General features: G+C 33.6%; 1 protein-coding gene across 1 annotated transcript in view; it reads left to right on the top strand.

Annotated features, from left to right (window-relative positions):
- Nucleotides 1-27,372, top strand: part of LRRIQ1 (leucine-rich repeats and IQ motif containing 1) — a 231,251-nt gene that overhangs the window by 137,243 nt on the left and 66,636 nt on the right. Inside the window, exons 17-22 of the mRNA XM_015571113.1 lie at nt 5,090-5,209; nt 15,766-15,855; nt 16,517-16,638; nt 17,155-17,250; nt 17,517-17,599; nt 25,462-25,563. Of these exons, the coding sequence (XP_015426599.1) occupies nt 5,090-5,209; nt 15,766-15,855; nt 16,517-16,638; nt 17,155-17,250; nt 17,517-17,599; nt 25,462-25,563 (613 nt within the window). The remainder of the gene's footprint in view (nt 1-5,089; nt 5,210-15,765; nt 15,856-16,516; nt 16,639-17,154; nt 17,251-17,516; nt 17,600-25,461; nt 25,564-27,372) is intronic.

Here is a 27,372-nt window from a genome sequence, read left to right on the forward strand (position 1 = left end):
AGGTAGAGCTATAAAGAAAATAAGGTTAAGGAATTTGATGACTATGGAAAGGGCCACAGTTTAGTATAGAAGAGGTAAAAAGATAATGAGTGGATAAGAAGAAAAAATAAAGTTAAAAAATAAAAATAAATATTGATTGATTAATTGATTGATTGATTGAAAAGGAGTGTAGAGGAGATAGCAGATAGGCTTGAATTTAGTAAGTAAAACTAATGAACAAATTAGGAGAAGAAAAGAGCAAGAGAGGAGAGGGAGAGAAAAAAATGCCTAGCGAAGAAAGAAAAAAGAGAAGGGGGGCATGGAGTAGGAGTATGGAAGAGGAAATTAGACATATGACTATACCAACAGAGGCTATATAGTAATAATACATCAATAAATCAGATAAAGAAGATCAATTTTTGACAAGGGGTAAAAAGAAAGGGAAGAGAAAAGCTAAGCAGTGACAGGAGCAGAAAAAAAAACAGGATGAAAAAGGGAGAAGTGAAGAAGAAAAACATGAAAAAAAAAGAAAAAAAAATAAGATAAAATGAAAAAATAAAAATAAAAATAAAAATAGAATAAAGAAAAGATAATATTAAAAATATTTTTAAATAAAAGATAAAAAAGATCACTGTGCTTAGCTTAGCGTTGTAAGTACTCAAGTATATATTTTCTTCGGTTAGGGTTCTTTACAATTTCCAATGTTATCATGATTGTTTATACAAATGTAGAACACCTTGATATTGCTTTTTGATATATATAAAGTATTTAATAAAAATGAAAGATTGAAAAAAAAAAGTGAAGTGTTATTTGCTTCATCTGACTTTTAATGCCCCATGGGAGCTGGCTTAGGACCCCACTCTTCTGTTCTGTCTGCCAATTCTGGGCTTCCTGTTAGGTACTTAGGTGCTGACCACTGTCAGACACTGTTTTTGGTGTTTAGTACCATGTTGAGGTTCCAAGCGATCCACCACCCCTCTGTTTGTGTCTGTCTCCACAGGCCTTGACTTCAAGCAGGCAGGACCAATCTGCGTGCTTTTCCTGTAGGCCAACTGTCAGTCTTAATCGCTCAAGCATCTGTTTATGACAGGCCTTTAGGTGGGGGTGGTGCTGTTTGGCTTTCTGGGAATGAGGTGTTTCTTCCCTGACTCAGAGCTATTCCTCTGCAAGTGGCCCAAAATATTACTCTGGCCTTGGTTGGTCAGAGATCCTTGTATGGAGACCAGTGGGGTTGGCTGGCAACCTGGAGTTTTTATCAGTCTGGTACCCAGAATAGTGGGGTGAAAGGCCCCTCTTCCAACCTAGTCACTGAAGGCTCTCTGAGGCTCTTCAGATCCTTTCTTTCCTTTGTAGCTCAAAATGCAGGCAGGGTGTGGCAGGCTGTATTACTTGGCTTGAGGCTACTGGGAGGGGCTGGCTTTTCAGGAGAAAAATAGCTGCTTAGGTTTGCAAGGTTAAGAATGTCCCATGCAGGATCCTGGCCATATCTCCCTGCCCTGCTTCCCTCCACAGCCTCTCCTTAGGATCTACAAATCTGTGCCGTTCTCCCTGCATGGAAGTCTCAGGTGAGTATTTGCAGTTGAAAAGTCCTATGAACTGGATTTAGTGAATAAAAGCAAAGACAAAAGAAAGGCAAAACAACCATGAAACCTCTGGTTTCTCTCCAGCCGGCACCATGCTGCTCCAGCCACTTTTCAGGCTGCCTTTCTGGATGCAGCCTTTAGCAGCTCTGGTCTTAGATCTAGATTCCCTGGCTGCCAGCAGCCCTGTGGACTTTCATTCTACAGTCGGATGTTATGTCTGTCCCCAAGGGACATGGCTTTGGTGCAGTGCATCTTCCTCCTCACCCACTCAGCCTGGTGGTCATATGTCCCTCTCCAGCCCAGATCCTTGTTCCTACTATTCTCCAGGCATCCTCTGCCCTTCCTGGTTGTGAATTGTCCAAGCTTCTTTTGCTTACAAAAGTAAGCAAAATTTAGCCTTTCTTTGTAACTTAGAACATGTCTCTTTTGTTGTATATCGTGGTACTTAAAATCATTAAAGTCATCTCAACTCTATTTTCTCTCGAGTACCATCATCTAGTTTTGAAAACCATTCACTTTAAAATATAAATTCTAGGCTGCCTAATCATCCTGGAGAGCAGAGCATGGTACAGTAGCAACATCCTGGGCTTTAGAGCAAAATGAAGATTTCATGAATGATGTATGACCACTCTCTGCTTACCAAAACTCCCCTTCTCCTCTTCTTCCTAGCATACAGCCAGTTTCCCTTACACTTTAGTATTGCCCCTTTCCTGTCGATAGAACATATTTCCAGTGAAAGATATTTCCACCACTTCCACTGTCCCATAAAACCTCCCACAGACATTCCTCCATATCCTTTTCCCTTTCTTGTTGGCTGAAATGAAGACAGCCTCTGAGGTATCTTTGGAAGCTGTCTTTTGTATATTTGGAAGCTGTCTGTTGAGATTGTAGTCTGCAAAGCCTGGATATCTGAATCACTCTATGTCAGTGGTTCTCAACCTGTGAGTCGCGACCCCTTTGGCGGTTGAACGACCCTTTCACAGGGATCGCCTAAGATCATCCTGCATATCAGATATTTACATTATGATTCATAACAGTAGCAACATTACAGTTATGAAGTAGCAACAAAAATAATTTTATGGTTGGGTCACAACATGAGGAACTGTATTTAAAGGGCCAGAAAGTTGAGAACCACTGCTCTATGCTAAAGTGGTGTCCCATTGTGTTGTATAGTCTCTCAGTGTTTGTTATATGGTCAAGAAATGAATAACTGTTTTTTTCTGAGCTACTATATATTTTTATTATAGCACTTAGCCTATTCTAAAAAAGTACTAGTATGTAAGATACACTTTGAGAAATATATAATGCTCAGTGTAAATATGTAAGAGAATGGAATTCTTGGTATAATGGGCAGTGAAAATAAAAACAATGTAGAATTTCATATTACTGGAATAATAAGAAGCCATAGCACAGTTAGACTAGATATAGTTGTCCAGGCAGGGAATTGACTTGAATGTATGAAATAAAAATGAATCAATCATAGATTGATTACTTGAAAAATTGAGACCTTGACAGAAACAAATAAGAATCTAAATATTACTTATTCCATACTTATATTACCATTATTTTTCATAAACTAAATAGAGATGTCTGGGGCTTGAGTTCCTGATGCACACTCATGAAAAAGATATCTATATGTCTCACACCAGAAAAACACATGCTATGTATTATAGTCTGGAGCTTTGTAAATGTTCTTTCCCTACTGATCTCATTCCCTAATGAGTTAGGCTGGATCCATTGTGAGCCACAGTGAATGAATCTTTGTCATTGAAGACCTGGATTAAACAATTTCCTTTATACCTTCTTTTCTCTATGTCGGTACCTGACCTTGCTATCTTCTATAGCCAACTCTTTTATAACCAATCCACCTTTCCTGCCTCATCACTAGATTATTTGAAAAAAAAATCAGATCTTACCATTCCTTTTGTAAATATATAAGTATAAATTTCTATAAGATCTATTAGTTTAAATTTAACTACAATATATTACTAACCTAAAAACTGCTAATTATTTCTTAATATCAGTCATTGACCAAGTCTTGGCTAATTGTAGAGGTTGTGTTTTGGGTGCTTAGGCTGGTTGCTGCTGAATTTGTGAGTGACTTCTGCTGTCAGATATGGTGTATCTGTTGTGTGTTTGTAAATTCCACTTCTCAATATATGTATTTTTCAGAATAACGATATCAATATATCATTATCATTACCCTTACGGAAAACATATTTAAAGTATCTTTGATAGTTAAATGTGTCTTTTGAGTATATATTACTAGAGATATAATTAAATAAATTTATTTTAAAGTCACTTTAAATTACTTCTGTGTGGTTATACCTGCATATTTGTATATTTTTTAGGAATTTCTTTTTTCATATTTATTTGTTTTATAATTATCCTAAGTATGCGCACAGTTCCAAAGTCAAATCTAAGCAAGGTATAGTCACAGAAGTCTAGCTTCTATTGCTGTAACTTCCACCCTGTTTTCTGCCTCTATATGTTAATATTTTTATAACTATCTTATAATATATACTTTTACTTTCTTTTTTAAAATATATTTTATTGATTTTCCTGGGACCTTTCAGTCCGCAGGCTGACACTCTATCCACTGAGCCAAACCGGTCCCGGCTACTTTTACTTTTTAAATATTAGAAATCACATATACATGTATATTTAAATATATAGGTATATTTAAATATATATTTACATACAATTATTAAACATATTATATTTATACAATTTATGGATATATTTAAATATATATTTGGATACATTTATTATATATTTATACACAGTCTTTCATAGATTAATGGTAACATGCATTTATCTGTGAAAAATATTTCAAATAGGAAGAGCAAAAACATCCCACTCTGTCTATCTTGTTCTTTATACTTATATCTATAATATGTAATGTATCTGGGAGCATACTTCCCAGCAGTATATAAAGATACTCATTATTAAATAAAAAGCTGAAGTGATCTTAGAGTTACAGTTAGGGAAGTTTACCCTACTCCAAGGTTATTGGGGAATCTAAATGGTTTTAGTTCTATTACTTTTACGCTTAGTTTATTTTAAGGAAGAATTAGTTAATTGTTATGGTCCAGGATACTATTTCTCTAATATGGCCATTTATGTATGGTGACATTTTCCTCAATATGTGTTAGTTTATTTTATATATAATCATTTAAAAATTAGCAAAATTAGTTTTCCTTCGTATCTCTTTCTTCTTAGTTTAGAATGGGTCCTGGAGGAATTATCAGATAATTGATTGGTTGACCTACATGTGCCATTGAGGGAGTTTTAAAGATTCTTTTCTGCTGACCACAAGGAAGGTCTCCTGAGATTCAAAACTTTAGACACATGCAGTTGTTTAATTTATCTTGCAGTTTTAAGTGTCACATAAAGTTCAAAAAACAGATTACTGAGCCATTAAACTAAGGTCTAAGATGTTTTATCTTCCTAATGGGATAATACAGAGAATCTGGTTTGGAGTTTGATCTATAACCTTGTATAACATGCTTTAAATTTTTGTTTAGGCAGTTTGGAAGGGCTTTCTTTTGCGAAAGAAACTGACAACAGCTCTAGAGGCTATTAAGAATGAAGAATCTGAAGAAGAATATGAAGAAATAGATTTAGAGGATTTTAAATTTGATGAAGTAAGTAACAACTATAACATAGAAATACTGATCGTACAATATTTTTAGTGTACTATTTTGGAGCTAAACCAGTTTCTGAAGTTTATAACCTCTGAACACTGTTACAATTTTTTAAAATAACACTTGAAGAAGTATTCTTCTAATTTCTTAACATCTTAATTTACCCTACAGTGTGTAAACGTGGCTATAGAATATTGACAAGAGTTCTGGGATACAACCAGATTTACGCATTGTATCAATTATTCCTTATTAAACAACCTTTTTTTTCCTTTGTTCCCTAGAAAAAATGAGAATAACCTCCTTAAATTGTTATTCATGCACTCCACAAAAAGGTAGCAAGCTGTACAGACATACTTACCACGTCTCCCCTGTGGCTTCCATACGTTCCAACCAAGTTGAGCACACTTTTACTCTCTATAGCACTTGCCTTTTACATGCTTAGTTTTGCTCATTCTGTTCCCTCCTCTTTAGATAGTTAACACCGGCATAACCACCAGTCGGATTAAGATAAAGAATGTATAGACATGCCCAAAAGACTTCCTCCTGCCTCTGTAGTATTCATACCTCCTTTACCATAGGTTAGTTTTGCCTATTTTTGAACTTTCTATAAGTGGAGCCGTACCGTATGTGCTCTTCTTTCACATGGTATTATGTCTGTGAGATTGAGCTACCTGGTTGAATGCAGCTGTATAAATTCCACTCTTTTGAATATACCACAATGGATTATATTCAAATAATCCATTATTTGAATATACCACTTTCCAAAACTCTGTTCTACTATTGAAAGATTAGTTATTGTTGAATTATTTCTAGTATTACCTATTATGGCTAAAGGTGCTATGAACATTCTTTTACATATCTTTTGATATGTATATTCACATTTGTTTTAGGAATAGAATTTCTGGATCATAGTCTTTACCCATGTTTAGTAGATCGTGCCTAACATTATTCCAAAGTGATTGTATTAATTTGTAGCTCTATAAGCCAAATATTAGAATTTTAGACTAGCCTTATCCTCACCAACAGTTTATATTTTCATGACTTTTTCCCCTATTCCAGTAAGTTTTGTCATTGTATCTTATTGTTTTAATTTGAAATTTTCTCCTAATTAATAATGTTGAGTACCTTTTCATATGCTCTCTGGCCATTTAGTTATCCACATTTGTGATATGATCAAGAGTTAGGGTATTTTACAGTTAGGTTGTATACTTTTTTCTTACTGATTTGTAGAAGTTCTTTATATATTCTGAATACTACTCTCCTTTTCTTTGCAAATATCCCTTCTAAATTCTGATGCTTATTTTTTTTCTCTTATGGTTCATTTTGATGAAAAGACTGTTTCTAGTTTTAAGTTAAAAACAAAAGTTTTTTTAACATATAAGAAATCTTTGCCTACTCCCAGATCATATTATAGAAACTTTATGATCTTAACTTTCAGAATTTAAGTCTATGATTCATCTGGAAGTAATTTTTGTGAGTAGTGTGAGAAAAGGGTCGAGATCCCCTCCCTACCATACACACACATTTGGTTATCTCATTGACTTAAAACCATTTGTTATACAGACCATACTTTTCAAAATGGATTGCAGTAGAAGCTTTGTTTAAACTCAGGTAACTGTGTGTGGGGGTTCTCTTAATTTTTCTCATTGTTATATTGTTTATCCTTACATCATTAATTACTATATACTTTATAATAAGTTTTGATATTTAGTCTTATAAAAAAGTTCCAATTTTGTTCTTTCTCTTCAAGAAAGTGCTACTACTGCTCTATTGACCCTTTTCATTTCTGAACAAATTTTGGAATCATCCTGTGAATTTGCACAAAATAATATTAGGATTTTTGTCTTAGGTTGCAGTGAATCTATAAACTAATGTGGGAGACCTGATATCTTTTAGAATATTACATTTTGAAATCCATGAACACAGAATATTCCACCATATATTTAGGCCAATTAAGGTTTTTGTGCACAATGCTCTTGTAGTGGTCTTGTACATTTTTGGTTAGATTTTTTTTCCTAGGTAGTTGATGTTTTCTGATATTATATTTATTTTTGCATATTAACCTTATATTTTGCCACTTTGTTGAAATCACTTATTAATTTTGGTAGTTTATCTCTCAAGTATTTTGAATATTCTGTATACACAATAAGTCATCTCAGAAGAATGACAATTTTATTTCTTTTTTTTTTTCTAATTCTTATGCCTTGAGTTTATTTTTCTTGCCTTGTTGTCCTGACTACTACCTCCAGTAAATTGTTGAATATGAGCAGACATCTTTTTTTAACTCCTCAAATCAAGGTGAAAGCTTTCAACATACTACCATACTACCAAAAGTATTTGTTAATGTAGGTTCTTGAATTGATTAAGGAAGTTACCTTCCATAGCATCTTCTTACCTTTCCAAATGGTTAATATGTTTATCATGATTATGATCATGATGATTTTATATATGATTTGGATTTTATCAAATACTTTTTATGCATATACCATTGATTTTTCAAACATTAATCCTTGTATTCTAGAATAAACTAATTTATATATACTATATTATTTGTATTTATTTTTTAAAATATATATTTTTATTGTTCACAGTATTACAGATATCCTCTATCTCCCTTTTGTCCCCCATTCACCCAGCACTGCCCCCCCCCCCTTGCAGGCTTTCATCACACTATTGTCTGTGTCCATGGGCTATGAATATAAATATATAAGTTCTTTGGTCTATCTCTTCTCATCCCCCACCCCCTTCTCCCCCACAAGATATGTCAGTTTGTTCCATGCCTTCATGCCTAGGGTCTTATTTTGTTGGTCAATTAATTTTTTTCATCAGATTCCACAAATAAGTGAGATCATGCTATATTTCTTTCTCTGATCTATGTATTTCACTTAGCAGGTCCATCCACACTGTCTCAAAGGGTAAGAGACCCTTCTCTTTTACAGCAGCCTAGTATTCCATTGTGTAGATGTACCACAGCTTTTTATCCACTCATCTCCTGATGGGCACTTGGTCTGTTTCCAAATCTTAGCTATTGTAAATAATGCTGCTATGAATATAGGGGTGATATATCCTTTCTGAATGATGTTTCATGGTATTTAGGATATATTCCCAGAAGTGGGATCTCTGGGTCAAATGGAAGTTCCATTTTTAATTCCTTGAGGAACCTTCATACTGTTTTCCATAGTGGTTGCACCACTTTGCATTCCCACCAGCAGGGTACTAGGGTTCCGTTCTCCACATCCTCACCAGCACTTGTTGTTTGTTGATTCATTCATGATAGCCATTGTGATAGGTGTGAGATGATATCTCATTGTGATTTTAATTTGAATTTCTCTGATTATTAGTGATGTTGATCATTTTAGGTTCCAGAGTGTCAGTATCTTTATTATATCAAACAATGTTGACTTCCCCAGAGGGAAACACTAAAAGGATATCTCCATTTTTCAAATCTGTTAGCTATATTAACATCTTTGAAAAGAAAGTCCAGAATAAAAGCTGCCATAAATCATGCATAATTGTCAGAGCCCAGCGGAAAATTGTCTCCTAACAATATCTACCCCTTTATTCTACATGGCAAAGTTTCCCATAAGTATGCACTCCTGTGGCCACTCTAAATAATCTGACAGAGTCTAGGACGAAAACCATTTGGTTATCCTCATGATGCAATTAAGGTTACTATTAATAGCCCAAGTGGTTTTACCTTTAAGGTTCTGTATTTACCTTCCCACTAGATTGAAGCTTTAATCCAGGCACAGCTGCAAGTATTAGATATTACAGACTCCTTCTTGGCTTTTGATGAAGAAGTTTCATGTAGTTCTGCCATCTAAAACAACCCTGGCCAGTGAGGTGAGGCTGACTTGAATACTTTCCAGGGCCATAGTGTTGTTTCCTGAAACATTCGAAGGTAATTTGCGAGCAGGACACCTTCCAGGTGGCATTTGTCCAGTCTGTGGGATGACTGAGAATGGGGGTGGAGAAAACATTCAGAGATTGTGTATATGGGAGCTGCAGGATTCTCACTCTATTCCTGCTCTCAGGCTGTCGCCTATTGTCAGATAGACTTCCCAGCAAACGTAAGGGAGATGATTACCAAGTTGTGTTCCACAACCTCCTGGAAAGGGAGGGCAGACTCAGCAATAGGTTAAATTTAAGGTGCTTGCAGCCATTTAGGAACATTTTTCTTGTGGATAAAGGCTTCTGGGATAGTTCTGAAGGAAAAAAAAAGTTTGTTAATTTCTCTTCCTTCCCTATACCTCTCAGAATATAAGGTCTTCCCTCCAATGGTTCTGAGAGGTTGTTTTCCATCTATCTCCTCAAAATTTCAGTTTCCATTTTGTTTAGCTATAATTGTATCCTTTTTCTAATTATTCTCCACTACAGTTAGGCCTTCCATCTGGCAGGGTGGGGAACTAGAGGAAAGGGTGCATTTTTATAAAACTTAACCATGTAACTTATCCTAAGCGCCCTTTGGCCAGGCCTCACCATGAAGATATGGCAATAATGCTGGCCTGAGACTTGCTATTGGGGAAAATAACTAAGCATTTTGCACAGGAGTGACCAGGATAGAATCCTGAGCTGTCAAAACCCGCCATGCATTTTTCCTAATTATTACTTAGGAAGTAGCTGTAATGGTTAATCCTTGCTGATCCCCAGTTAACTGATCAAACTACTTTATTAAATTGCATGGACAAAAGGAAGTGTGAGTGGGTAGAGTCCCACTATTAGCTCCTTGTTGAGTGGATTTTGTAATAAAACACACACAACTGTCAGACTCCAATGGTCTAGAAATTGAGAAATTATGAAGACAAGTTTCAAGGGTCACAGATATATGGCCACCATCAGCTGATAGATCATCTGAAAAGGTATAAACAAAGGTAAGGTATTGAAGGTGTACTGTGTGTGGTCAATTTTCCAAGAGCAGGCAGAGACAAGGACCCACGGAATGGGACCTCCTCCACCGTAAAACAATTAAGTAAGTTTTGCAGAAGTCACAAGTATGGCAAGCACCGGAAGGCTTGCCTCAGAAACAGAATCAGGCCCAATTAGTGATATGATTCTACTTGTCTCATGGAGAACAGGCCTTACCATGGACATCCACATGAGTAATCAGAATGGTTCTGCTTGGTAATCAGGTGCAGCTGTGGTTTGTTCCCTGGTGTGTGGGCCCCAGAGTGCCTTTAGTCAGCAAGTCCATAGTTTTCCACATGGCAGAGCAAACTCTGAGGCCATTGGCTGCAGCTCAAGATCCAGTTGAGTTTCAGCCTAGCTGAACCATCCCTGACCCAGGCCAAAGCATTCAGGGGAACCAGAGTGAACCGAGGTTCCTCCAAGGCAGCAGCTTCGGATTAGGCCATGAAGTGGGGACAACGTTTTCCTGAGAGGTATGACTTCCACTTTTTCATGTAAAGCTGAGATGCCACTGGAGCCACTCTAACGAGTGTGGCTTTGGGGACTGTCATACCTTGTTGGTGATAGAATCTGACTTCTCAAACTGAGAACATCAAGCCAGACAGTCACAAGGCCTCAATGGGTCAATCACTTAGTTTCTAAAATAGTCCAGTAGGATGGCAATAGCTGATTTCAATATAAATATGCCTGGCATCTGGGTGAGAAGGGCCACAAACCCAAAACCACAAGGATGCTTCCAGTTGGAGGACAGAGGTTCCAAATAGCCAAATCACCATTCAGAGAGACTTCTATTATCTGCATTACTGAAAGGGTCTGATATGATGTTGGGCCTCCTTTTTTGTGGTAAACAGCTGAATAGACAGGAGTTTTTCCCTGGCTACTGGAGAGACTGAGCAGTGTACATTTTCCCACATAGGTGAGTTCCCAGAGCCTACTGATAAACAGGCTTCAGAATTCAGGCCCCAGAATTTTTTTCAGATCTGTCAGCCAGCCCCTGAATACAAATGTGTGTGATACTACTCACCATAATCAGGACCATTGAAACAGGATGTTTAAAAATTGATATAAAGGGTGTCCCAAAATTCACGCAAGAAGTAATTTTGATAGAAATCACAGGCTTATAATTAAAAATTATAATTTTTTATTGATTCATAAAGGATACAGTATAGGGTTATGTATGGAATAGCACATCAGGTAAATGGCCTCCACAGCTTTGCTGGCACATCCACAAAGCTGTGGTCTTTATTGGTCTTCATTGTGCCTGCTCCTGGGCCATAACTGGTACTTGGTAATGCTTATCAAATTGAAGGGATTGAAATCAAAGTGCAACAGATATTAGAATCTGATTCAATAAACCAAGTAAAATTAGGCTTTTATTTTTTGTTGTTGTTAATGCTCATGCAAAATTCAAATCTTGTGTGAATTTTGGGACACCCTTTATAATTCTCATACAACCTACAGGATCTCATCTATATAGTGAAAGCTTTGGACATAGAAGGTAGAGATGCTCACACTAAATCCTGACCCATTGGTCATAAGAGTTTATCATACTAGCACTTCTCTGCCTGCAATTTTCCCTTATTGGGATAATCCCCTATGGCATTAGGGATGGAAAAGTAAAACATGTAACAGGTCAATTTCTAGTCTACATAGAAGCAAAACAACATTATAAAAGACCCTGCCCAAGAGATAACTTTAGCTCTGTCCTCTACTATGAACCATGTACAAATCCATCAGTTGAATCAATGTGCCAAACACCCCATGAGTCTGGGTAACACTAAGTTAGGTTCCTCTAAGGTATGGTGAAAGAAAAAAAAAAAAGAAAAAAAAAAGATATCTCTTATCCTCCCAGCCTGTTAGCTATACAAAGATTTTTGAAAATACAGTCTGGGAGAAAAAAAAAAACCTGTAATAAGACATGCAGAAATGTGGGAGACCCATGAAGAGTTGTCTCCCAACATTGAGCACCGACTATATACTACTTATAATGATCCTCTGAAACACTGATGAGTAAGACATTTTCTTAGTCCTTGAATACTCAACGTATCACCTTATAAAATGAATTATTTTAGCAGATGTCTTCATGAACCTAGGTCTAAATCTCCTTTTGTTGAAAATATTGCCACTCTGTCATGAAATGTATATAACAACATAATAAATATCTAAAATAATAGGTGTAGCCCTGACTGGTTTGGCTCAGTGGATATATTAAAATAAAATAAAATAATAGGTGTATTAGGTCTGATGTGGCATAGTGATCTACATTGGCACTTCTTTTTGCACCCTTTAAGTTGTAAAGTAAATTTTAGTTGATATTTTTAGTTGTTGACTTAATTTAACATAGTTTAATTTTGTCATTTACATATGCTCTTCAGAAGCCAACATATAAAGAACAAATAAAGTTGTCTTTAAATTTAAACAACCAATCCTCTTATGAGTCCCTAAACCCAGAGAAGAAGAGGAAATCTAATATATCATAAATACAAAAACAAAAACCACAACAGTCAAATTTGGATTGTGTGTGTGTGTGTGTGTGTGTTTGTTTTGTTTGTTTGTCTAAGACCAAAGTCACATTCAATAAGAATGCAGGGATAATGTTCGAGGAGGATATAACATGCATTATATGAGGTAACTTTTAGCTCTGGAATTCATATTTGGATCCCTATCTCAAATTTACTTTAGAGAGTATTACATATTATAGTACATTGAGAGCTAATAAACAAACAAACAAAACCCAAAGTATAGGCAAAGGAAAAGGCAAAAGAAAAGTGACATATTTGTTTTAGTGAAAATGGAATATATAACAGAAATCTCCAATAATATAAACTTTTCCATTGATGATGAAGAGGGTTTAGAAAATGAGATTTAGGATTCAGAATGAGCTAAGTTTCCAAACTAAGGATTTTGAGATGCAACAGAAGTTATCATGAAATATTAGAAATAATTTTTGGGGGGATAGCAAGAGTCAACTTGGACTGAAGAAGAGTAAAGTGTTGGGGCAGGGTGGCGGGTCATGAAGGGAGTAGGGAAAAAAATCAAATCATGGCTTTTAGAATTTCTAGGACTTGTTTAACTCTAATTGACCTGATACTTAGGACAAGTTTGATCTTAGTGACTGCACTGGATTGCATGAAAAAAATTGTATATTAATATACAAATAAACATGTGTATTACTTGCAGCTTCTCTTTCTGATAGCCTTATAGTCTAGTCTCTCAAAGTTGGATTATAGAATAATGATTCCTTCTCTGATCAAAAGCCACATAGTATATGTATATCTAATCAAATGATCAATTGTGAAAATAGGGTTACAGATTTATCTAAATTCAAGTTCATTTTCAGTATATAAATTTGATAATAGTATTTTAGTAACCAGAAACCTTTCCAGATCCTCAGTTGTGAGCTATAAAATAACTGAACAGAAGGTTTTCTTAAGCCATAACTGGCATTTATATAAATATCCAGTGGTGATCATGATCTATTGATATACATTTTTAAAACAGTAGTATATTTATAATATTGGCCAATTCCTCCCTAACATTTTGAGATATTTTCCCCTCAACATTCTAGGTACTGCCAAATAGACTTAATATTAATGTTTGAACTCATATAAATCATTATAATGTCTTGGTAACATTATTTGATTATGATTACATAATTACTAAAATTTTCTTTAACATTTTATATTAATGCTTTCGTCTTCTAGAAAAATTTTAACGAATTTCCTAGCCTTTAATGTCTGGCTCCCAAAAGAGGAAAAGGGGGAAAAATGAAGATGCAGGGGGGACACCAGCCCTTGAAATCCCCTGGAAATCATTTAGCTGGCAGGGCAGGGCTTGCAACAATAGAGCAGGTGCAACAACAAAAGCTCTTTGCACCTCTGTGGTCAGAAGCAATAATCAACCATTAGAGAACAGATCCCCAATATTTGGAGGACAGAGTCCTCATTGTCTTCCCTGACCCCTACACCTGTGTGCAAGCTGCTTCAGAAACACATGAGCAGCTGCCTGCCTCAGGGTTGGGGATGGAAGATAGATAGCTGCTACTGTGGTGAGTGCTGAAATTGACCAAAATTAACCTCAATTTACCATCAATTTTCCCCTCGAAGTTACAAGCCTTCCATAGACTCCAGAATCCCAACATAGTTACATTAGTTGGGAGACAGGTTCCTGGTGCCTCCTACTCCGCCATCTTCCCAGAATCCTCTGGAACATTGCCTTTTATAATATTGTCTCTACATCGTCACATCTTCTCTGTTCTCACCAGACTAAAAACACTAATTTGATCGTAGCTGATATGCTGTAGGTCTTGATCTTTCTTGAGCTATATCTGGATTTGCCTTTATTTGTCATACAAAAGAAATAATTTAAATTTCTGAGCCCAGAAACCTGTTTGCACCTTTGCATCAAATAGCATTCTTAAACCAGATCTAACTAGGATCAAACTGTGATATACACGTCAGTGATCTCTGCCTTGAAGGAATTGGACAAAGTATCTGTTTAACACTAATGAAAGGTGTCCTATTTGCATAGATATTAAAAAAATATAAATTTGATTAGGCTTCCTAAGACTAAATGCTATGAAAGTGAAAGTCTTTCATTGCAATGCTAGCCTGTAGTTAGGATATCTTAGTGTTGCCTTCCCAATGGTCTTTCAAGCAATGGTCAATAAATTTTGCAAATGTATAAATTGAAAATTGCACTCCCATCTCCCCAGAACATAATAATGCTAGTTTTTAAATAAATATGTTTAATATGTTTAATCATTTTAGAACCTTTAAAAAACATAAATATGTTTAATCATTTTAGAACCTTTAAGAAACAAGTTTATTGGTATTCTGATCATCTTTTTTAAAAATAAAGATTCTAAAAACATTGTAGAGCCATGGAAGTTTATTCTAAATCAGATTAGATCATCCAAGCAAATAAAATTTGGGTAATTATGTCCGAAGTTATACAAACTAGCATAACTAGTATAGTCTCATTATAGAAAGATAAATTTGTAAATTACATAAATGAAATATATTCTAAGGTAAAAGTAAAGGGATTTAAAATGGGAGCTTTCGAAATTTAAATGTATCTTTTTTTACTTCAAACACTTAAATGAGAGAATACAATATTAAGTACTGTGTTTCTTATATTGACATAAAATTATTTTTTCATCTATTCAAAAAATTTGTGAAATTTTGGAAAAATATTAAATAAAAGCTATCTTATTGTGTTTATAGAAAAATGGATACTAATGTGTTAAACTACTATACATTTTCAATAGTGAGGTTTAATGGAAGATATTATAATTTATATTATAAATAACTAATCGATTATTTCCCTCAGTTACATCTAGCGTTGTCTCAGAGTCATAGTTATCAAACGGTTAAATACACTGAGCAGTCTGCACCTCTCACTGTTAGAGCACTTGAGTACTCGAGTTCTCACTTTATTCCAGTGGGGATTAAAAAAAAATCTTAATCCATTTTTTAGAATGATTGCATTAAGCAGATGCATAACATCTCACAATAACAAGTAGCAAATTTTCCTGTAAATAAAAATTCTGATATGTTTTCTTAACTTTAGTAGTATATAAGACAACTTAGAAATTCTTTGTAAAAGTTATGCAAGCTAAACGATGTACATTCATGCTATTATTCGTGCAGGCTGCCTTAGAGAAAGAATGGCGAGCTTTAGATCCCGCCTGCTTCCCTTCACAAACACAGCTTCTACCAAACCAGCTGCACTGGCCAAAGGTAACATGTCATGGAAACCTCTTAGTGCTCGATCTGTGCTCATTTCTTAGGGTTGTGCTGTTTCGCAGTGATTAATAATACAATTTATTGACTTGAAAAACACAATTACTTTTAGAAGCCTCTGACTTCCTCCTCATCCCCAGATGTAATTATTCATGTAGCCGTTCTTTCATTTGCTCCTAATTTTTTTCTTTATTTTGGATTTCTTTCAACACTTTATTTCACAGTAGCAAAAAAAAAAAAATGATGCAGTTCAGCTGCATATTTGGCAGTAGACTAAAATCACTAGTTGAAAGCACTTTTAAAATATAAAAATATGCATTAACAGGGCAACAGCTGAAGATTCTCAGCCAGAGGTCAATGTACTGCAATATCTGTTATTTATTTGATAATCTTTGAAGTTTTTGTTTCCTGAGATTTTTAAAGATCTTTGCAATTAATCATTTTGTATATGCAAGCTATACCAAAAAGAGTATTCCTCATCACTACAACAAAGAATGCTTATATCTTTATTACATAAACTTCATTTTATTATAATGATCAATTTTTATACATTTTCCTTAGGAGGCTACTTGCTCTCTGCTACATGTAAAATAATACAATATGAATGCCAGAATTTTTCAATTTATTTTATATTTATGTACATTTTTTTCCTGATAAGTTTTCTGGAACCTTAAACAATGATGATACTTCACTTAATTTACCAAGTCGTCCAGCTCAAGCATGGCTATGTAATGAGAAAGAAAATTTGCTTTCATCGGAACACACACAGTTGAATGGCAGGTAAGCCAAATCACTTCTTGGATTACCCACAAATGACATACTTAAGAAGAATATTACATTCTTTGCAAAAGCATGAAAATAGGAGCAACTTTACTTGTTTAGAAGATGGAGCAACATTTAGTGCAAACATACAGTTATTTTATGGAGTTTTCAAGGTAATATAAATATGTAAAGTAGTAGATTCATTCAAGAAACTACAAAACTTGTGTCAGTAAAATAATGTAATTATTGTAAACAAGTAAACTTTTAAATACTACTATATAGGTTGAGATAAAGATTAGAATAAAAATTCTGGTGCTGCATTTCTTTCCACAAAACGATTGAAATATGCTTCAAGTAATTGCAATGTAAACATTTTAAATTAATGGCAGACATTTATTGCTTTTCAAGATAAAGCTTTTCTGTAACTTAAATGGATTTTATTTTCAAGTTTGAGGCAACATAAATAGCTTGTAGTTTAAAAAAGTGCTGATATACTTGTGTTGATTCAGTTGTGTGTGTTTTTTCTATTGCCAGATCAGAAAGTAGCACTTTATCCCAGGCACCTGAATCAAAGACCAGCAGAAAGAGTTTGCTAAAATCTGAAAAAGAAGAAAAAATTTCAGAAGAATGGTATGTGGTCTACTTTACACTAAAATATTAAAGATTTATAAAATTGAAAGACTCCTAAATGTCCAAGGCAGATATTTTTCAAGATTTCAAAAATACCTTTATTAGTTTTGAAGAAACTATGTATCTGTTAAATTTCACATTCTTAAATGGAAATTCAAATTTGCTTTAAGACAATATAATTCAGATATGTATGTTTATATGCATATGTTTATATAAATATTGCCTGTATATTTGTTTTGTCCTTATTAATTTTAACCTCTTAATAGGGGCTTTAAGGATATTTCTACTGCTCAGCAAATGCTGAAGAGAGCACAGAAAATGAAATCGAAGAAATTAAGGAAAAAATTAGGTGGGTATTCAATGCTCTTTGAATAATAACTGTGTGTTTGACATGGAATATACATTCTTTTAAAATATTTTTACTGAATTGTATTTAATAAGAACAGAAATGAAATGCAAATATGAGTATTTCTGCGATAATAATTCCAATAAAATTGTTATTACAGTAAATTATTTGTTATGCTCTTAAATGTTATTTTTACTTTTTTCTGTTTCTTATCTACTTTGCTATTGATTCTTTTATCTATTGTGCACTAAAAAAATTATTCTGTAACTTATTACTGAGCAGGTTTATTTTGGCAGAAGTTGATTTTAAAAAGCATCTGCTTCACGTGCTTATTCCTTTGTGTGTTTTTAAATTGCATATTTAGTCAATATACTATTTATGTAAATTCATCAGACCCATGAACTGTTCACATTAGCAATGAACTTGATAATTTGGAAAAAAAGCACAATGATATGTATCTTTCATAATTATGTAGAACTTGGGAAAAGAAAATCCACATTAGTTATAGAAAAGCATCTTTTCTTCCATCCCACTTATCAGCCTATTTAAATCTGTTGTTCTTTGGATAACTTTAATCATGTTAGCATAATTACTTACTATGTGGAATAGTTAATAGGTGGCAGGGAGGGAAATAGCAGGTTATTATGACTTTATATCTATAACTTGCAAATTGCATATATATTTGCATTTAGTCATAAGTTTGTACATATTTACTTATGAAATCATAGACTTAAGCATACAAAGAAGCATTCAAAAGGTTAATTTTATCTTTATTATTTTTCTATGTATTATTATTTATTATTAGTTCAATAGTATAATTCTAAGTAGCATATATAATATATATTTAATGAAAAGAAAAACAAATAAAAATAGCCAAAATACTGTTAGTTTTCAAAGAATAACTGATATGTATTGGCATAGTACTTACTAGCCATTGATAATGTACTGGTAATTCATTTTTATATTCACAAATGTTCAACTTTCCTTTTCTGATGTTATATTGGTGATATCTTAATTTTTTTTTATTTTTGAGATAACTAGTATTTTTGTTATGTACTAAAAGTTTGTCAGTTTTAAAATATTAAAATTAATTGCAAACATATTTCTAGTACTGTAACATGAGCTATTTTGATAATAATAAAAGTTTCTGAAACTCCTGTGGCAAGTTCAAATGTCAGAAGTGGCTTAAGAACTGATTCAACCAATGTTAAACAATTACTATTTTATGCTCAATATTTATTTTAAAAAGTATTTGCATGGTTTCTGATACTGAAGCTAAGGAAAAGTCTATTCTGTTAGACTCAGTCTCTGGAGATATGTATAGATTTTTCTTACTAATTCTTATAACTGAGCAATTGTTTTTTAGGTTGAGCATAGTAAATAATATGTTTTAGCAAAAGTTTGAATAAAGAATATATGCTTATACATCAAAATAATTGCTTTAATGGCCAAAGATTAGACATAATTATTATCAGGCAAAAATTAAACCTCTTTTTATCTGTCACAAGGGGGCATGGTAGGGTAACAAACAAAAAAGTACAATTAGACATCCAAGTTAACAACTACATCTTAAATTTAACATTTTAATAATGGTCATTAAGCATGGCCTGTTAGGTAAAAATCCAAAATGGCAGTTGTGTAATTTTTATTGGGATTTTTACTCTAATTACATGACTATAAAACCAATTGCATTCTTATTACTGTGTGAGGTTCTGTATCTACCTGTTAAGTTTTTGTTTTATCAAAATACTATTAGATTGATGAAATAAAAGGCCTTTTAAAAATTGAGTTCTAAAATGTAAAACCTAACGATAACCATAAATTCTCCTCCTTCTGTTTCTCTACTCCTCCCTCACAACAGATACACATCATAGAAATATTCAAAGTAAGATTAACAGAGAAAAAGAGTATCAGTGGGCCCTTCTCCACTATAATGCTTTAAAATTCTACCAGATTGATGATATATCACTTACGTCATTTTGTATCTGTGAGCAAATTATTTAACACTGTTATTGGGTCTTCTTCTTTATAGACTAAAGCATTTTCTAGTACTTTTTCCGTTTTAAAATTTAATTAGTCTGTGATATGCTATTTATTTATTTGACTATGATGAAAATAATGACCATAATTTAAAAATTCTACTCACTAAAAACTTAAAATAATATTTTAAATATTTAAATTCTGATGGAACTTAAAAATTTACTAATACTTTTCAAATATAAATGGAGATATATCTTATATGGACAACTTGAAATTTTCAAGCCACCAGAGGGCAACATTTTCCTTAAAACTACTGGAGACTAACCAGCTCTTGTGGGGGTAGGGACGGTGGCAGGTGGGGCTTCAGAGAATAGGAACCTTTATTAAATCGAACCAGTTACATCCTAAATCTAACACAGCCATATTTTTCAAGGAGGTGAAGCATAAATGCATGGAGTATGGAAGCTTTAATTCAACTTTCTGCTATGAAAAACCTTAGAGCAAGTTGCTCTTAGCAAGCACTTAATAATACATTTTTTATATCTTTTACATATATTTATTAGCCAAGGGATATATGAGACAATAATATTTGATTTATGATGAGAGTGAGAATAGGGCAAAAGGCATGGGGTCAATTATTTAAAGAAAGTTGCAGGTAGAGTAATAATACCACTGAGAACACTGATTAATGAAGAAGCAAGGGGCAGAGGAAACACACAGTGTGGGCAGCCATCAGGGGAGACTCAGTATTGATGAATTCTATTGTGATAAATGAGCCCATTTGCTTTAAAGAGTAGAAGCAGGAGGAGGAGGGGCAGGGCCAGGGAGATTGACGGGAAGCCACAGGAGAACATACAAAATTGTGAGAAGTTACCATGATTGTCTTTACTCAGTTTGGGTTTGGGTCCTGATTATTGTTATTCCTAGGAAGTCGTTGATATTTCCCTCATGATGGATATAAGCACAAACCAGTTATGACTAGTCTTGTTTTTGTGGGGGTTTTTTATGTTTGTGTTTTTGATTTTACTGTTGCCTTATGCACAGAATGTCAGCATGTGGTGATCTGCCCTGGAAACTAACAGATACCTAGGGAACTTTAGAGTTTGGTACTGTAGTCAAACACATTATGTGCAAGGTGAGAGTTGCTGGTTTATTGAATACACTAGTGGCCTGGTGCATGAAATTCATGCATGGGGGGGGTGTCCCACAGCCCTGCCGGCACCCTCTACAATCTGAGACCCCCAGGGGATGTCTGACTGCCGGTTTAGGCCCAATCCTCCAGAGATTGGGCCTAAACCGGCAGTCGGACATCCTGGGGAATCAGGCCTAAACCAGCAGTCGGACATCCCTCTTGCAATCTGGGACTGCTGGCTCCTAACTGCTCACCTGCCTGCCTGCCTGATCACCCCTAACCACTCTGCATGCTGGCCTGATAGCCTCGCCCCTTGCCAGCCTGATCACTCCCCAATTGCCTTCCCCCGCTGGCCTTCTTGCCCCCAACTGACCCCCCGCCCCCGGCCAGCCTCTGCCTGAGCCCCTCCGCCATGGCTTTGTCCAGAAGGATGTTCTGGAAGGTCTCCTGTAAGGTCTACCAGTCTAATTATCATATTACCCTTTTCTTAATATAGATGAGGGTCAATAACCTAAAGGTAGTTTGTATAATTGGTAGCAAGAGTGAGATGAGCCAAGTGGGGAAAGAGAGTGAGTGACTAGCTTTGACATGGACCACTCCTCAGAGAGGTTGAGTCCTGGGCATAGGGATTTTGTTGAAGAACAGATGGTAAGAAGCTTAAGGGCTATGGACATAAGGCTGAAGACATAATGTTTTCCAACATTTATCATGCTTATGCATTTTGAATTTTATAATTAGAGAAAAGAAAGAGCAGGCTGGAGCAAACAAAGTTAATCTATAATAATAAAAGGGTAATATGCTAATTAGACCAGATGTCATTCCGGACATCCTTCTGGATGAAACCGGGGGCCAGAGAGAAGCCCGGGTCCCAGGTGGCAGAGGAAAGCCGTTGCCGGCAGCCAGGTGAAGGGAGGCCTACTCTTGCACGAATTTTGTGCATCGGGCCTCTAGTTTAGTTATAAATATAGAGCCACAAGTAGGGATAAGTATCATTTTGCATCTATTTGTAACACCTAGTACAGTGTTAAGTACATGCTAAGCATTCCAATAGTTAGTGATTTTATTTCAATAAAGAAAATAGCTTGAGACTGTGTTGATAACATTTAGTTATAGCCAGGAATTAAGCTTGCTAGAAAATAAGACAGGCTAATTTTTTTAATATTTAAGCAGCTCATCGGCTATAGCAAAGAGATCAGGTTGTAAAATGATAAGGCAACTAATAAATGTTAAAGGGGAAGTATGAAAGGGGAATAGTATAGACAAAACTGTGGTAAAACGAAGTTTATTGATATGTTTTGTTTGCCTCAGTGATTTTCAACAAATTCATAAGAATTTTATCAAATATTACTTTCTTATATCCACAAAATGATGATAAAACGCATTTAAATAATAATGTCCTTGATGCCAAAACTCTATTTGTTCCACACTGAATACCCAGAACCTAATACCCTGCCTGGTGTATGGTAGATGTTCAATAAATAACTGTTAATAAAATCAGAAATAAGTTAGATAAAAGTCACTAAATACATTTGACTTTGATTATGTGTATGATTGTATGTGGAGGGTAGTATAGTCATTTAAGTGCATATTTATATTTGGGAAGGCAAATTTAAATTAGTAAATAGTACTCCTTATAAGATGATGAAATATAGTTAGTCTTTCAGTCTTAACATAAAACTTATTTTACAACACTATTGTTCTTGGCACATAAAGAAAATAGATAATAACCAGATTTTCAGTATGAAGTTAGTGAGGATAATCAATGAGCTAAGGTCAAGATATAGAAACTAAAATGGGATTCCACAGGGAAGGAAATGATTTTTAGTATATTCTAATGTCTAAATAAAATTATGTTGTTTAAATGAGATAATGGAGATAAAGTTTCAAGCACAATGCCACATGCAAACTAGAAACTCAGTTTACTTATGGGTTTCTTTAAATATTTTATTAAGATATATTAAAACCTATTTCCTAGATACTGGGCAAGTCATACTGGGAGCTATAAAGACTTAAAAAAAAGGAAAGACATGCTATTGATGATATCAGAAGAATCAATTTAAATGTATAAACCCGACTTTACAATGCAAGATGTTAAAGCTGTACTCTTTGCAATATCCTTTGTCTAAGCTTTTTTACCGATTATGTAATTTTTGAGGGTAAGAATAGTGTCTTGTTCACAGTGGTATTTCCAGGAACTATCACAATTAAGTGATTTTTCCCCCGCCCAGAATTACTATCTTTTTCTTTATTATTATCCCTTTGAAATTTGAATTAATTTGTTTTAAATCAATTTAAGATGGTAAAATAAGAATATTTTGAAATAAAATACTAAAAATGTAGCACTCTTTATGTGCTTTTGATGAATAAAATTATCTTACTAAGTAAATAGAGCTAGACAACTGTTAAATATTTTGTGTATATTCGCTTATTTAATCTTGATAATAGTGTGAGGAAAGTGTTATTGTTATCTATATCTTACATATGAAGAAATCAAGTCACAGAAAAAATTGTTATTTGCCCAAGGGAGTGCCAAAGTACTTATGAAAGATCAATAGGTTTTATTCTATGTGCTATGTTGAATAAAATGAAATCAATTATAGATCCATCAAACTTTTTTCAATATATCCCACCTTATTATATGAAGGATTCATCGTTTAAAAGAATATAAAAATTGGAAATATTATTATTACTTATGTTGTTATTATATGCTTACATTAGTTGAGCACCTACACTTATATAGACACAAGTTTTGATGCTTTACACACATGATCTCATTAAATCTCACAGTAATACTTCAAAACCAAAATTTTTTCTATTGGACAGAGGAGGCAGAGGGTGAGAGCATTTTTACCAGTCATAGAATTAGTGTAAGTTTGAGCTTGAATCCAACCCAGGTCTGTTGAATTGTAATGCCTTTGCCTGAGAAAATACATATTCAAATGGAAAGGCAAGACAATCAGAACAATCTGAGGAAAGATCAGCAGGTTATAATAAGGTGTCATTACAGGTATGTAAGCCCATGGTAATCTGTCTGCCTGAACGTTAATGCTCCTTTGGCATGCCATTATGTTTTTCTGTAAATAACTTAAATGATATATAATACTCATTCTATTAAATATATTTTAACATATACATGCAGGGATTTTTATTGTTCTTTTTGATGGTTTTTATTGAATATATAAAGAACCCAACTCATAATAATTCATGTCACTAATAATTATGATGTGCCCAAATATTGACCAATTTTTCCCTAATATTATGAAATATAATATCTGTGAAGTATATAAATTATGCTTATTAAAGATAAATTGTTATTAGAGGAATAGTGGAAACCTTCAGTTTGCTCATGCTAGAGAATAACTCTGACGATACTGTTTTTCAGATTTATACTCCAAAACACATGCTGTCTTAGCTTTTCATGAAGATATGTATTTGGGGGTTTATAATGTTTAAAATCTTATTTTTCCACCTAGTATATTTAATTCTATTATACTAGGTATTAATCAAAGATTATTTTTTAAATAAATCTTTATTGTTGAAAGAATTACATATGTCCCTTTTTTCCCCATTGCCTTCTCCAACCCCCGCAAGATGATGTGAGTTACTAAGAAATGTACATTGAACTAAATTGTGGTTTAATGCTAACCTACAATATATTATTTGTTTTTATTCAATTGAATTGAATTGCAAATCTTGCGTGAATTTTGGGACACCCTATATAATTGACATACACTATTTTATTAGTTTCAGGTGTACAACTAAGTTAACCTACTTTAATGTAAAAATTTCCACTCTTTATTCTATTTCCTATTACTTACTATATTTTTCTTTTCTTACAGTTTATCAACAAGCAAAAATCTTTTGTCTTATTTTAACTTACCAAATCCCCAATTTTACATTCTATAGAACCATTCATTCAAATAAAAAGAAATATATAGGGCCCTATGTTTACAATTATCCTATTTATCTTATAAAGTTACTAGATTTAGAATTATCTTGGGTATAAAAATATATAGGATTTTTACATTTTTGTTATGTAAAATACAATAAATTAGAGCAATAAAGAAACTATTAGTTTATCTGTAAAATTAATAATCATTTTATATCTGTTCTTCATCCCATTAGTTATCTTCCGTTCATCTCATCTAGTCCAGTTGATCATAGTTTAGAGGATAAAAAATAGGGTATTTGATATTTCCTAAAATAATAGCTTTTACCTATTATGTATTTATGGAAATTGTACTTTATTGCAGCAGAAATATTAGGAATTTAAATAAGGAGCTAAAATAATAAACAGTGAAGCAACTCCCCAAATAAAAGGATGATGCCATAACTGGAAATTTTAGATGTAAAATTCGTTCACATTATTAGTGTTTCTGCTTTTTGTATTAAATAGTAGCTATGTGTTTAATCAGATAACCAATAGTAGCTTGGAAATCTTCCTTCTTCTTGAATTTTTTTGAATAGTTTGAAGAGGATTGGTGTAAGTTCTTTGAATGTTTGGTAAAATTCACTTGTGAGGCCATCCAGTCCAAGACTTTTCTTTGCTGGAGTGTTGATTACAGCTTCAATTTCATTAGTGGTTGTCAAGCTGATTACCTTTTCATATTATGAGTCTTTAAAAAATAATATCATTTTCACATAGTTTTATAGAGAAGGTATCATTTTAATATTATCATAAAAAATATATAGCTATTTCAGAGAAGGAATGATCTATGGCTGACCTTCTTTCTTACCTTCCAATTTTGTCCAGATGCCACAGTGCGCCTAGCATTATTCAAAAACAATAAAAATAAAGTTTCTGCTACACAACCACCAAAGAAGCTACCACCCAAGAGACTTGGTTACTTTGAAGGTATGTTTTAATCACAGATTCATAGAAAGGTAAAAGATATATAGATAAAAATGTGTATTTAAAACAAATTTTTAAAATCCTCAATAGTACTAAAGGACATATATGAAAAATTATATATTAGATATAACTAAATAACATTAAAAATATGGTTCATAGAGCTAAAATATGAATTTAGTGTATTGATTAATTAGCATAGTGTTTTAGTATTTATATCAATGCTTTCATAAATTTGAATTCCTTCTATTTTTTGTGAAAGTCTTATAATGCTGTATAATTAATTTTACTCTATAATTTAAATTTTATAATGACAGATAATATTAGCCTATGTCAATGGAAGTGATCAAATATTGAAGTGATATTCTAATATATTTAATTTACTACCTATATACACAAACTGTATTAAATATTTAAAATTAAAATCTGGAATTTAATGGGATTAAAATGTGTTTTCAATATAAAATAAGGCTTCACTTTTAGAAAAGGTTCATTTTCTTATTACAATCTTAACTTCACCATTCACTATTTTAAAAGAAAGAGTAGAAGTGGACATTCTTATTTTCTTGTTCCTGTTAAAGGAAACACTTAGTTTTTGCCCATTGGCTGTAGGTTTGTCATCTGTGGCTTTTATTATGTATGGCCACTATTCCCACTTTGATGAGTGTTTTTATAAAAAATGGGTGCTGGATTTTGTCGGATGTTTTTCCTGTGTTAATTGATCATGTGATTTTCATCCTTCATTTAGTTTATGTGATGTATCACATTTATTGGTTTTTGAACATTCTAACAGCTCGTATCCCTGGAATTGCATCTCTTGCACTTGGTCATATTGTATGATCTTTTTAATGTATTGCTGAATCTGATTTGCTAATTTTTGTTGAGGATTTTAGCATCTATATTCATCAAAGATATTGGCCTGTAATTTTCTTTCTTTGTAGTGTCTTTGTCTGGTTTTGGAATTAGAATAATGCTGGCCTCCTAAAAATAGCTTGGAAATCTTCCTTCCTCTTGAATTTTTTGGAATAGTTTGAGAATTGGTGTTAGTTCTACTTTAAATGTTTGGTAAAATTCACTTGAGAAACCATCCAGTCCAAGACTTTTGTTTGCTGGGAGTTTTTTGATTACTGTTTCAATTTTATTAGTTGTTATCCCTCTATTTAGGTTTTCTGATTCTTCCTGATTGAGTTTTGGAACATTGTATGTTTTGAGGAATTTGTCCATTTTTCCCAGATTGTCCAATTTGTTGGCAAAGAGTTGTTTGTAGTATTTTCTAACAATCCCTTATATTTCTGTGGTGTCAGTTGTTATTTCACCTCTTTCATTTCTGATTTTACTTACATATTTGGGTCTTCTCCCTTTCTTGATGAATCTGAATAAAGGGTTATAAATCTGGTATATCTTTTCAAATAACTAGCTCTTGATTTCATTGATATTTCATGGTGTGTTTTTTGTTGTAGTTGTTGTTTTTGTTTTTAGTTTCTATGACATTTATTTCTACTCTGATCTTTATTATTTCCTTCCTTCTATTTATTCTGGGTTTTTCTTGTTCTCTTTCTAGTTCTTTTAGTTGTAGCTTTAGATAATTTATTTGATATTTTTCTTGTTTCTTTTATATATATATATTTTAAATATATTTTTTATTGATTAAGAGATGAAGGGAGAGGCAGAGAGAGATAGAAACATCAATGATGAGAGAGAATCATTGTCTGGCTGCCTCCTGCATGCCCCACACAGGAAATTGAGCTGGCAAACCCAGCATGTGCAAAATGGACATGTGCCCTTGACAGGAATCAAACCTACGACCTTTCAGTC

This window comes from Myotis davidii, unplaced genomic scaffold (assembly GCF_000327345.1).
Source record: "Myotis davidii unplaced genomic scaffold, ASM32734v1 scaffold26, whole genome shotgun sequence".
NCBI classification, from domain to species: domain Eukaryota; kingdom Metazoa; phylum Chordata; class Mammalia; order Chiroptera; family Vespertilionidae; genus Myotis; species Myotis davidii.